The 13,297-nt window shown below is 37.5% G+C and overlaps 1 protein-coding gene across 1 annotated transcript in view; it reads left to right on the forward strand.

Annotated features, from left to right (window-relative positions):
• SEL1L2 (SEL1L2 adaptor subunit of SYVN1 ubiquitin ligase) overlaps window positions 1-13,297 on the forward strand; it is a gene marked incomplete at its 5' end in the record, with an annotated part of 119,147 nt that continues 105,850 nt past the window's right edge. Inside the window, one exon of the mRNA XM_082670289.1 lies at window positions 1-58. Coding sequence (XP_082526415.1) covers window positions 1-58 — 58 coding nt within the window. The remainder of the gene's footprint in view (window positions 59-13,297) is intronic.

Genomic DNA, 13,297 nt, shown 5'->3' on the forward strand with positions numbered 1-13,297 from the left:
ATGAAGCCCTTGTCCCTGCTAATAGAGATATTGATAATTCTTGGGGTCACAATTAAAAGTAAGTTTTTCTGTCCTTATGGTTCTCTATGAGCGGTTTTAGCACTAAAGGTGGAAGCTGATTAGAAAATCATATGTAACTTCACTATATTCCTAATTAACACTACTTTTGGATAACTACTTTAAAATATTCAATTAGGATAAATAGTAATGATACTCTTATTTAGGACAATACGTGGGAAGGATGTGTGTGTGTGTGTGTGTGTGTGTGTGTGTGTGTGTGTGTGTGTGTGTGAGAGAGAGAGAGAGAGAGAGAGAGAAGGAGAGAGAGAAGGAGTGGGCTGGGAGAGATTGAGCAAATCTATGAGAAAAGGCTTACAGTAATTTTTATAGAGTAGGGATATTTGAGACAGGTTAAGTTTTGTTAAATCTAGAATATCATGAAGATCTAGTTCTAGAACTTTAAATGAAAAGTATAGAACTCAAAGAGTGGTAAAGTGCTTTAATTTATATTCTTATAGTCTCTTATAATCTTTCCACAATATCAATTCTACTTTCAAAGTTTCCATGATTCCTAACTAATTACTATCTTAAAATGGAAATTATTTTCCAGTCTTGTTTCTCTGGCCGTTTAGCGAGTTAATTTTTACCCAATCCTCAGATACTTTGCTCATCATGGATTCAATTTAAGGAATATTTATTTGCATTTAACCCAGGAATGCAAGGTTGGTATAACATCTGAAAGTTAGTTAATGTAACACACCACATCAATAAATCAAATGACAAAGACCACATGGTCATCTCAATTGATGCAGGAAGAGCACTTGACAAGTCAACTTCCCTTTTGTGTAGAAACACTCAACAAACTAGGAATAGAAGGGAACTTGTCAACCTAATAAAGTGCATCCTCAAAAAACTGGCACCTAATATATTTAATGGTGAAAGACTGAATGCTTTCCCCATATGGTCCGCCTAAGATCAGGAACAAGACAAGGTTGTCTACTCTTGCCATTCCTATTCAACATTGTACTGGAGGTTCTAGCCAAGGCAATTAGATAAGAAAAAGAAATAAAGATTGGGAAGGGAGAAGTAAACCTATCTGTATTTACCAAAGACATGATCTTATACACAGAAAATCCTAAGGTATCCAGTAAAAAACTATGAGAACTGATAAATGAGTTCAGCAGGGTTGCAGGATAAAAGACTAATAGACAAAAATTGATTCTATTTCTATACCATCACAGTAAACAAACCAAAAATGAAATTAACAATTTCATTTACAATAGCATCGAAATAGATAAAGTGCTTAGAAATAAATTTAACAAAAAAGTGCAGAGCTCATACTCTGAAACTGCAAAAATTGTTAAAAGAAATTAAAGAAAACTTCAATAAATTAAAATACTTCCCATGTTCATGGATTGGTAAATTTAATATTGTTAAGATGGTAGTAGTCTCCAGTTTGATCTACAGATTCAATATAATCCTATCAAAATCCCAGCTTACTTCTTTGCAGAGATTAATAAAACAATCTGAAAATTAATATGGAAATGAATGTTCTTCTTGAAAAAAAAGGATAAAGTTAGAGGACTCACACTTCTCAATTTCCAAACTTACTACAGTAATTAAGACAATGTGGTACTGGCATGAAGACAGACATATAGATCAATGAAATGTCATTGAAAGTTCAGAAATAAATCCTCACATTTATTGTCAATAGATTTTTGGCAAAGATGCCAAAACATTGAGTTAATGGGGAAGGGGAATAATAATTCTTCAACATATGGTGAGGGCATCTGGAAAGCCACCTATCTCATACTAGTTGGACACCTGCTGCACACTGTATATAGAAACTAATTCAAAATGTGTCAAAGACCTAAATATAATAGCTAAATCTTTAAAACTCTTAGAAGAAAACATATACATAAATCTTTGTGACCCTATATTAGGTGATGATTTCTTAGATATGCCACCAAAAGCACAAGCAAAAAAAAACCAAACTGGATGTCATCAAAATTAACCACTTTTATGCTTCAAAGGACATCATCAAGAAACTGAAAAGACACCCCACAGAATGGGAGAAAATGTTTGCAAATCATACATTCAATAAAGGTTTAGTATTCAGGATATATTAATAACTCTTAGAACTCATCAAAAAAATGACAAAAAACCCAATTTTTAAATGGGCAAAGGAATTGCATAGATGCTCTTCCATAGAAGCTATACAAATGTCCATCAAATGCATGAAAACACATTCAACATCATTGGTCATTAAGAAAATGCAAATCAAAACCACAATGATATATTACATCACATCTATTAGGATGCCTATAATAAAAAACAAAAAAGGAAAATAGCAAGATTTGACAATGATGCAGGGAAATAAGAACGTTCACACATTGCTAGTAGGAATGTAAAATGGTACTGCCACTGTGGAAAACAGTTTGGCAGTTCCTCAAAAAGTTAAATTTAGAATTACCATATGACCCATCAATTCCACTACTAGGAACACACCCAAGAGAAATGAAAGCATATGTCCACACTGAAAATTTGTATACAAATGTTTATAAAAACATTATTTATTATATTTAAAAGGTGGAAACAACCTAAATAATGGATGAGTCGATAAACAAATTGTGGTGTATACATACTATGGAATTCAACCATGAAAAGGAATGAAGTACTGGAACATACTACAAGTTGGATAAACCTCAAAAACGTTATGATATGTGAAAGAAGCCAGATACAAAAGGCCACATATTATATGATTTTTATTATATGAAATATATGTGAAATATCCAGAAGAGGCAAATCCATAGAGACAGAAAACAGTTTAGTGGTTGCCAGTGGATGGGAGAAGAGATAATGGGGAGTTATTTAATGAATATAGAGTGAATTTCTGGGTTAAAGAAAAAGGACTTTTTTGTTTGTTTTTTATTTATTTTTTTTTTGGCTGTGTTGGGTCTTCATTGCTGCGTGCGGACTTTCTCTAGTTGTGGTGAGCGAAGGCTACTCTTCGTTGCCGTGCACGGGCTTCTCATTGCTATGGCTTCTCTTGTTGCAGAGCACGGGTTCTAGGTTCACATGGGCTTCAGTAGTTGTGGCGCTTGGGCTCAGTAGTTGTGGCTTGCAGTAGTTGCTCCACGGCACGTGGGATCTTCCCGGACCAGGGATCCAACTCATGTTCCCCTTCATTGGCAGGTGGATTCTTAACCACTGCGTCACCAAGGAAGACCCAGGAAAAAATTCTGAAACTAAAAAGAGATGGTGGTTGTGAATGCACTAACAGTCACTTAATTGTACACTTTAAAATGGTTACTTATATATTATGAACTTCACCTCAATTTTTTAAATGGTACGATGCTTTGGAAAGCAGCCTTGAAGTTCCTCAAAAGATTAAACATAGAATTACCATATGATCCAGAAATTACACCCTAGGTATGTATCCAAGGGAACTGAAAACATTCCCATGCAAAAACTTGTACACAAATGGCAGCATTATTCATAGTAGCCAAAAAGTGGGAAAAAACTAATGTTCACCAGCTGATGAATAATAAATATACTTTGTTATATCCATGCAATGGAATATTATTCAGCAAAAAAATAAATGAGGTACAATATGGATGATCATTGAAAATATTATGCTAAGCAAAAGAAACTAGACATAAAAGGCCACATATTGTGTGATTTCATACAGATGAAATGTCCAGAATAGGCAAGTCCACAGAGACAGAAAGTAGTTTGCTAGTTACCTAGAGCTGGGAGGTGTAGGGGATTTGAGGAGATTATGGCTAAGGGATTACTTTTGGGGTAATGAAAATGTTCTAAAATTAAGGTGATGGTTGCACAAATCTCTGAATATCCTAAAAGCCATTGACTTATAGGGAGAAAAAAAATATTTAATAAAAGTTACATGCCAGGAGTATGGGAAGAATATCTAAGACACAGTCCTTGTCCTTGAGTAGCTTAGAGTCTAGAACAAAAAAACAAGTAAACAGGGAATAAATTGTAAAGTGTTGTAGGTATTAAAATAGAGGCATTTATAAGATACTGTAGGGCACAAATCGGGGAGGCCAATTCTACCAGTGTGCAGAGCAGTCAGAGGGCTTCATAAAGGAAAGAACATAAACTTAATCTTGAAAGATTAGTGAGTGTTCACTAAGCAGGCAAAAGAGAACGAGAACATTTCAGACCAGGTAAAGGGAACAAAGACACAGAGGAATAAAAGAGCATGGTCTATAAATAAGTATGTCAGTTTGCTATGGTTTGGGATATAAGATGGAACACGGCAATTGATGGGGGGAGAGGTAGGCAAAGACTGTGTGATAGGCTTTGAAGTTTGGGCTTGATCCTGTGAGCAATGGGGAGTCATTTAAGGGTTTACTCATTGAAGAACATGAATAGACTTATGCTTTTTAAAAATGACTTTGGCAGTTGAGAGGTGGATGGATTCTAGCTGTACAACTCTAGTGACAATGTAAACAGTAGCAGACTATTGAATGGCCCAAACAAGGAACTATGAGGACTTAAACTATAGCGATAGCAGTGGGGACTGAGGAGTAGATGGAAAACAAGACTAAAGAGAATAGTGTCATAAGAGTCCAGAGTGAGAGCGTGCCATGAAGATGGGAACAGCCAATAGTGCCAAATGCCGGAGAGAGTAGGGGAAAGAGGTAAGAGCCAACAAGTGACCATTGGATTTAATAGCTGGAGAATCCACATTGCCAAGACAGTTTTATTAGAGAAGCAGGGACAAAATTTGATTTCAGTTGGTGGGAGTGAACAGGAGGAGAGAAAGTAGAGACAGTAATGATGAGTACAGAGCTCTTCCTGGATTATGACACGGTGCCAGGGTCAGATGCGTTTTCAACAGATCATTTACTGATTGCAGGTGTACAGAGACCCAAGGAAGTAGTTAGTGGGGGAGAAGACATTTGCTTTACAAGCTAGTGCTAACACACCTACGGTTCATACATAAAATCAGCCCTTAACCCCACTCTATTTTTTCTCTGCCTACCTCTCTACCCCTGCTTCTCAAGGCAAAACAGGTCTGTCCTTTTTCACTCACATGTACCTTGCAAGCTTGCATGTTGCCTTTTTATGCATTTTTTGCTTGATGCTCAATATACTTTGATTTCACCTCTGTAAAAATATTGAAAGAGGGATGATGCCATAACTATGTGATTTTCCCTGACTCTGCATTCACCTCAGGAAAGTTCTAAAATAGTTACCAACATTTTTCCCTTTTAGTAAATCCTCAGGAAAAAAGTAGTTGATGCTTATGGAAAGAATGAGCAATCTATCCCAAAGTGTAGCTTACAAAATGGAAATAAAACTAATAGTGTGTTTTTTCTGTATCCACCCTATCCGTCCAGATGCTGATTTAAGGTAGTATAAGGTATATAACTGAGGCAGAAAAAAGACATTGTCAGAAGTTCCAGCTCTAGATTGTCCAGGATTCAAGGTTTCTCTATCCTGTCTCTCTTTTCAGGAGTAATTTCTCACTGTCATACAAATTCTGCAATTAGAAAAAACTAAAGTAAAATTCAAGTACAAGCTAAAATAGAAAGTTCATAACAACTCTGTCCCCTGATAGTCACCCACCCAGCAACCCTCTTCCTCAGTTGAAAAAGGCAAGTAGCTCATCGATCTCACACTAATCGGTGGTCAGAAAACAATTGCCTAGCAATCACATCTATATTCCTGGAGGGTCCAGAGAGAACCACATAAAGGCCAAGTCCTAGACATGTTGCAGTTGATTCTGGGCCTAAGCAGTACAAGCAGGCAATGTCTTACTGCTTCAGAAATGTACTTCCATTACCAGTTCTATTTTGAATAACTTTTGAAATCCAAGAATTTTAAATTACCTTAGCTTCCTTTCAGTTTTGTTTGTTTTTTAATAGAGTAGCTCTTTCTTTTTCAGTTAATTTTATTTATTTATTTTTTGGCTGCATTGGGTCTTCGTTGTTGCGTGGGGGCTTTCTCTAGTTGCGGCAAGCAGGGGCTACTCTTCGTTGCGGTGCGCGGGCTTCTCATTGCGGTGGCTTCTCTTGTTGCGGAACACGGGCTCTAACCGCGCAAGCTTCAGTAGTTGTGGCACACGGGCTCTAGAGCATAGGCTCAATAGTTGTGGTGCACGGGCTTTGTTGCTCCGCAGCATGTGGGATCTTCCCGGACCAGGGATCAAACCCATGTGCCCTGCATTGGCAGGCAGATTCTTAACCACTGCACCACCAGGGAAGTCCCTCAGTTCTTTATATTATGCCTCTAAACAGGGAAAGAATAAATTGTCAGTATCTGGAGCATCTTTCCTTCCAGAGAAGCAGGAGGGAGCAGGTGTGTCATGGTGGGACCATTGACTACTAGAGAGAAGTTTGATTTCTGTGTTATGTTAGGGATCAGTAAGGAAGCTCATTTCTCCTTTGTGAATTGTCCCAAAATATGTAAAGCTTTTCCTTGTATTCATATCCTAGAGTCACCTGAAAGGTTTCTATATTAACCAATTACTGTTACTCTTTGGAACCATCCAGTAGGACAGCACTCAGTGGGGAGAGGGCAGCCCTCAACCTGGAGATCTCTGGGAGAATAGACGCCCCTGCTGAACCCATGAATGCCCTTGCATCAGCTTTATTTCTGGTTGCTCAGTTAGCTTTGAGGAACTAACCTCTTCTGCCATGTCCTTTTGTCATACCAGAAATCACTCTTCCCAATTCTACTTGATTTTGTCCATGCAGAGACTCATAATCCACTTCTACTCCATTTTCTCCATGCAAAGACTCTCATGTCTCTCTTATCACATAACTACTCCAAGAATTCTCTCTGCCAGTAATAGCCCTCTACTTGCTCCTAACTGATTCTAAGATCTACTCCCCATCTATTGAGACTGCTTTCTCAAAGAACACCAATAGCCAATGATTACCAATCCAGTGGCTCTTACTGTTCTTACTACTTAACCTCTCAGCAGCATTTGACACTATATTCTTTCCCCTCTACCTCTGTAGAATCTTCTTAGGCTCTTTCACTGGCTTGTTTTCCTCAACCCTCCCTTTAAATGCTATGCCCAAAGTTCAGTGCTTAGCTCTCTTGCTCTTCATATTCTATGCTTCTGGTGCTCTCTCCCAAGCCCCACAGCTTCATTTACCTGTGTATTTACACCCTAGACCTTCCTCTGAATCTCCAGGCCTACGTATCAGCTGCATGATGGTCATGAACAATGTATGGTCTGCGAACATCTTAAATTCAACATTTCTTCTCAGAGTTAGTTCCTCTCGGACTTCCCTGGTGGTCCAGTGGTTAAGACTCTGGGCTTCCACTGCAGGGGGCACAGGTTCGATCCCTAGTCGGGGAACTAAGATCCTGCATGCCTCAGAGCGCAGCCAAAAAAAAAAAAGTTCCCCTCCTATGTTTCTTCTCTTCTTAATGACATCAACATCCCTCCCAGCTCCCTTGGTTCTCAAGTGTAAAACCTGCAAATTATATGATCATACAGTTAATAATGCACTAATTATCATCTAATTCAATGTTTTTACAGATGATAGGAGTGGCGCCCAGAGTCGTGAAATTAATTCCCAAGGGTTATTTTGCAAGGCCAGTTCTGGAGCCAAAATCTCCTAATCCTTTATGATTATTCATTCCTTTATTCCTTCACCAAATCCTGTCAGTTCCACAGTGCTTCTCCCATCTATACATTTTCACCATCTCAATTTATAGTCTTATTTTTGTATTTTTTATTTATATTACTGCACTTCTAACTTTCCCCTCTCTTATTCACAATACAGTACTGCGGGAAATAATATTCCTAAACCCCAGATTTGATCATGATTTTCCCTGTTTCAAGCACCTACTTTATACAGAATAAAGTTCCGACATCTTGTCCAGCAGTCAAAATCCTATGCAGTTAGATCTGAACTTCCTTTATTTCAACCAATTCAAACTATGAGCTACTCAGTATACCTAACTCTCTCACTTCCACATCTTTCTCCGTCTGTTCTACAGACGGACGGTTTGCAGGAATGGACTGTCATTCCATCTTCTTCCCCATCACCACCATAGATCCACAGCATAACATCCTACTAATCTTTTAAAGTCCATTTCAAGTTCTACTCCTCCAAAAAAAGCCTTCCCAAGCCCTTCCTCATAGCACATTGTGCCTTTACTTTCTTATGCATCACAGTTTCACAACTGAGTTAGTTTTTAATCCTTCTCACTATATTATCAACTACCTGAATGCAGAAATTGTGTTTTACTTACCTTTAGTATTTCCTATAGCACATTGCAGAACTTGGCATATAATAGATGCTCAGTTGGCACTTTTAAAATAGAATAACTAACATCTGTGTAATACTTTGAAATTTGTAAAATACATTCCCAAAACCTGTGGAGTAAGTCATGTTAGTATTTTTATTATTCTAAATTTACACATTTTCAAAACTCTGAAATATAGAGTTTAGTAAAACCTGAATCCTCTAATAGGAACCAAGCTTTGTTTTTTGTTTTTTACTCCCTATCACCTGTTTGTTATGCTAAGTCTGTATTCTTCAAAGTAGACTTCTGAGGGTATTTGCCTTATTATCATATTTACTTGCCTCAGGCTATTTCTACATACTACCAAACAGCTAGATGAAAAATAAAAATGCAATCAATCTTCCAAATATTTTAAAATGTAGTATACATATGTTTGTTTCTGTATAGAACAAACAGCTAGGTGATTGATTTGCATTATTTACTTTTCAACCAGTTGTTTCGGCAGTGTGCTGATTATATAAACTCCAACAGTGGCGTTTTCTCAGTTTTTTGTTGATTTTGTAATTTTACTGCCATCTGCAATTTTTTTACAGTAGCCATCTAATTTTATTTATATAGTTTATTGCCAATGAGATATGGTAGGCAAGAAAAACTGGTTTCTTTTAAGTCTTCTTTAAGCCTGCCCCACAGACTTGGAGCCAAGGTTACATGGGATTGAAGAAATATTCCCAAATTGGAAAAAGTACTGTAATGTACACCCTGCAGCTTCCCTCATAGAAGAGTTAAAAACAAAAAAACCCCAACTCATCAGCTCTGAAAAACAAGTGCCTTTGATGAAAAAGGAATTAGGAATACCTAAAAGACAAGAGATAGAAATGGATTGAAAGAAGAAACTTTTGCCCAAAAATGTACAAAAGAGAATATGGCTAGAAAAAAATGTACAAGTGGGTTCAGGAAAAAGGGAAGGAGCCCCAGGGCAAAAAGAAAGGGTTGGTTGAAAACAACATTAGGAGCAGCCTAGCAGTTCTGACCCCTACTCCCCTCATCACTACATGGCACTACCACCAGATACAAAGGAAAAGTCAGCACTTTGATTTCTGGTAACAAAAGCCTAGGTGACTAGGTTATTTGGACCAACCCTCCCACTAAAAACATATGACACAAAAATATTCGAAAGTCTTAAATTTATCAAAGAGTTGAGAAGTTAGTAAAGGACTACCAACAAAAAAATCTACAGAATTGCTGGAATGCAGAGAAGTAAACACAGAGCACCTGAGCAGGGCCTGGACTTGCCTTACCCTGGTCCCAACCCTGTACCTGAATATCAAAACAGCTTTTGCCCTGAACAAGATAAACTTCGGCTTTGGTTTTAGTGGCCTCACAAAGCAAGAAGGACGGAACTGTAGTCCTCAAGACCTGTTAAAGGTGAGGCATCTAATAAGAAACTTTTTCATCATTAACCAAAGTCCATAAAGTGCTATACTCATAGGATAAGGGCAGACCAGAAGTAAATACACCCCTTCCAAAGTCCAGGGATCTGCAGAGAGCTTGACACTTAGCAGAGCACAGAGAAAAGGAAAAGGATAAATTACATTTCTGAGAAGTTATGGTCTCAGGCCAGCCCTCCTGGAGATTTACAGCCTTGGTAATCCCAGGTATCCTGAGCCTAGAACTAGATCTAAGATGGTCCTGTACCGTAGTGCCCTAGGCACTTGGCAAAAGCAAACTCATGTTCTCCCCACAGGAAGGCAACTTCATTGTAGGTCTCAAAGAACCCACTCAGATAAGGTTTTCAGTACATAATAAAATTAACTAAGCACACAAGGAGACAAAGCACCATGAAGCAGGGGCATTTTGGGGTGGGTATTTGGGCCAGAGATGTAGGATACAGCTGCAAGTGGCTAGTGATACTCAAGCAGCCTGTATTCCAGAAGACTAGCTCCTGTCACATCCTGATAGCATATCCTACAACACTCCGTTACTAGTGGCAAGCTGAGGTAATTGTTATAGCATTCACAGACAGGTTAAGAGGGAAAATCCAAGTCCAACATGAATACAATCAAGAATCACCAAACATTTGAGAAAAACTAACACCATGAGAGAAAAGCATCAGCCTAACACACACACACACACACACACACACACACACACACACACACACACACACACACACACACACACACACACCCTGATAACACCTGAGGAAATAGAACAAGTAGAACAAATGGTTGAAAACTAAAACATAAAATGGTTGTCATAAGATGTATTTAGAGAGGTTGCTATATCCTTGAAACAAGAGCAGGTCTAAAAGATGAGCTATTTTGGAAATGAAATAAATAATGGTTAAAAAAAAAAAGCCTCAAGGGTAAATAGCAAAATTGAAGAGCAACCTGGAGGCTCAAAGATCAAACTGAGAAATTCTCTTAGATCACACTGCAAATGGACAGAGAGATGACATGTATAAAATAAAGGTTAAAGGCCTTGGAGGAGCCACCCAAAAGTTACAAATCCACATAATGGGATTTCCAGAAAGAGAAAATCAAAGCACTTAGAAAAAGAAATAAAGAAATCAAATAAAATTCCCCAGATCTGAAAAACGACTCAGATTTTTAGATTAAGTGCCACTGAGTGCCAAGCAAGAAGACTGAGAAAAGACCCACTCCCAGAAAATAATGGCAAAATCTTAATATTTCATGGCTAATCAGAAAATCCTAAAGGCTTCTAAAGAGAAAAAATACATTATTTATAAGGAATAAAAGCACCATGTTGACTTCAAATTCATTAGCAACATTGGGTACAAAAAGATACTAGAGAAATATTTTCTTAGTATTGAGGTAAAATGATTTTGAATCTAGAATTTTATAATCTGACAAACTATCAGACAAGTGTAATGGCCAAATAAGATATTTACAGACAAGAGAGGATTCAGAAAATTTACCATCCACAAATTTTTAGCTGAAATATTGACTTGAAGATATGCTCCAGCAAAATAAAACACAAATTCAGGAGAAACACCAAAAATCAATGGTAAGCAAAGAAATCTTTAAGACTTATGATTACTCTAAATAAATGTTCATTTTAATTTAAAAAAATATAACAATCACAAATTCATTAAAAAAATTCCTTTCACAATAGTGACAGAAATTATAAAATAGGTAGGAATCAATTTAATTAAAGTGAAACAAGACATACATGAGTAATAAAGATGAAATTTTTCTGAAGACCATTAAAGAGAAAAATCAAAATAAATTAAGGCTATAAACCTGAATGGATCTCAATATTGTAAATATGGCAGGTCTTTGTAAATTAACATGTAAATCCAATGCAATCCCAGTGAAAAGATCAACACATTTTTAAATGAATCTGACAAACTTATTCTAGAATTTATCTAGAAAAGAAATTATGCTAGAATCCCCAAGATAAGTTTTTAAAAGAGGAACGATGAGAATGTGTTTTGTGTGTGTGTGTGTGTGTGTATCTGCACAGAGAGGTTCTTGCCCAACCAGATTGTAAAATATGCAATTATAAATCTGCATTAATTGCAGTATTGGCAGAAGAATAGACAGATCAAGAAAATAGAACAGAGAGGTTTCAAACAGGATTTGAAAAATAGTTTTGAATGTGAAGTTATACCTGATTATGGAGGAAACTGGAAGTCAAAATAGGAAGTTAGTCTTTGTACAATAAGACTTGTGGGTTTCTAAGCAGATATAAGCCTTGCTGGAAACAGTAGTTGGGGAAAATTATTCTGAGGGTAGATGTAAGTTAGATTAAAATTAGAATAATCATGATTAAATCCATTAGGAAGCTGTTATAAGAATGCAGGCACGAAATGATGAGGGTCTGATTTATGCTGTGCTTTCCACAGGGAACCAAATACTCACCCCCACAAAAATCCCTTTGGCAGAATTTTCTCTGGACCTTTGTAGGTACCAGCCCTCACTCTTCTAACTCCTACATTTCCAGAGTTGTTTACTCATTTCCCGCTCATCTACACTTCTATTCCCACCCTGGCCTGCTCCCATGATTTTAGTCCCAGGTTTTGGAACTGTCCTTGTTGCCAGGTTGTCTCTCATCACTTGTCTCACCTCTGCCAGCCTGGATTCCTTCTCTGGATTCTCCTGTTACCTGTGTTTTTCTGCTTTCCAGCCATCACAGTTTGATTCCCAGGGTTTTACTTCTTAAGTGGCCGCCTGTCCCAGAATCAGTACCTTATTGTTTCCTAGCTCCTGACCTCCTGCACTCACCATCTGTCCACTTCAAAGTCTTTGCTGACCCCACTCAGCTCTTAGATCATGCCAGAGAGAAAAGGTGAGGATTGAGCATTAAGAAATACACAGTCGTTAGTGGATATAAAACCAAAGAGGAACTCTAGAATAGGGGTTTGAAAGGAAGAACGATATCCAGGATAGTGTAAAGTTACAGAAACCAGTGTACTACACAGAATCTAAAAGAAAGTTTGGAAAGGAACCAATGGTTAATATTTTTATACCAAATGAATCAGGTGAAGATCTAAGTGAGGCATAAAGCACCATTTTAGAGAACTAGGACAGGAGAATCAATAAAATACTTCTGTTTAGTTTCATTTGTCAGTGTTGTGTGAACAAAGAATCAGATTTTATTTGGCTTTAACTCCCCAGGCAGATCCCCCGTAAAATACAGAAGTGTTTTTTCATAACTTCAGTCAGTAAAAGAACAGTCACATTAACTGGTGTCCCAATGTTCATTTAAAGGAAGATAAACCGTGTCCTGGAAAGAAAGGAGGTGAGCAACGTTGGGGGAATTCATGGTAAAGCCAGGAGTTAATGTATATCAGGCCTTTCATGAGAAAGTGGATCTGAAAAGAACTGTGATCAAGGCAATATTGGGGGATATTATTTTTTTCTAATCCTTTTCTCAATGCTATGAATATATTATATACGATTTATTTTGGCATCATTTATTGGTCTAATGTGGCTTCTGAGAAATGAAAATTCTATCCAAGGAGTCCTCGTAGGCTGAAGAAACAGGCTTATTTCAGTTATCAATTGCTGCATAACAAACATCCCAAACTTAGAGG

The sequence above is a fragment of the Grampus griseus genome (assembly GCF_964374135.1).
Source record: "Grampus griseus genome assembly, chromosome: 14".
NCBI classification, from domain to species: domain Eukaryota; kingdom Metazoa; phylum Chordata; class Mammalia; order Artiodactyla; family Delphinidae; genus Grampus; species Grampus griseus.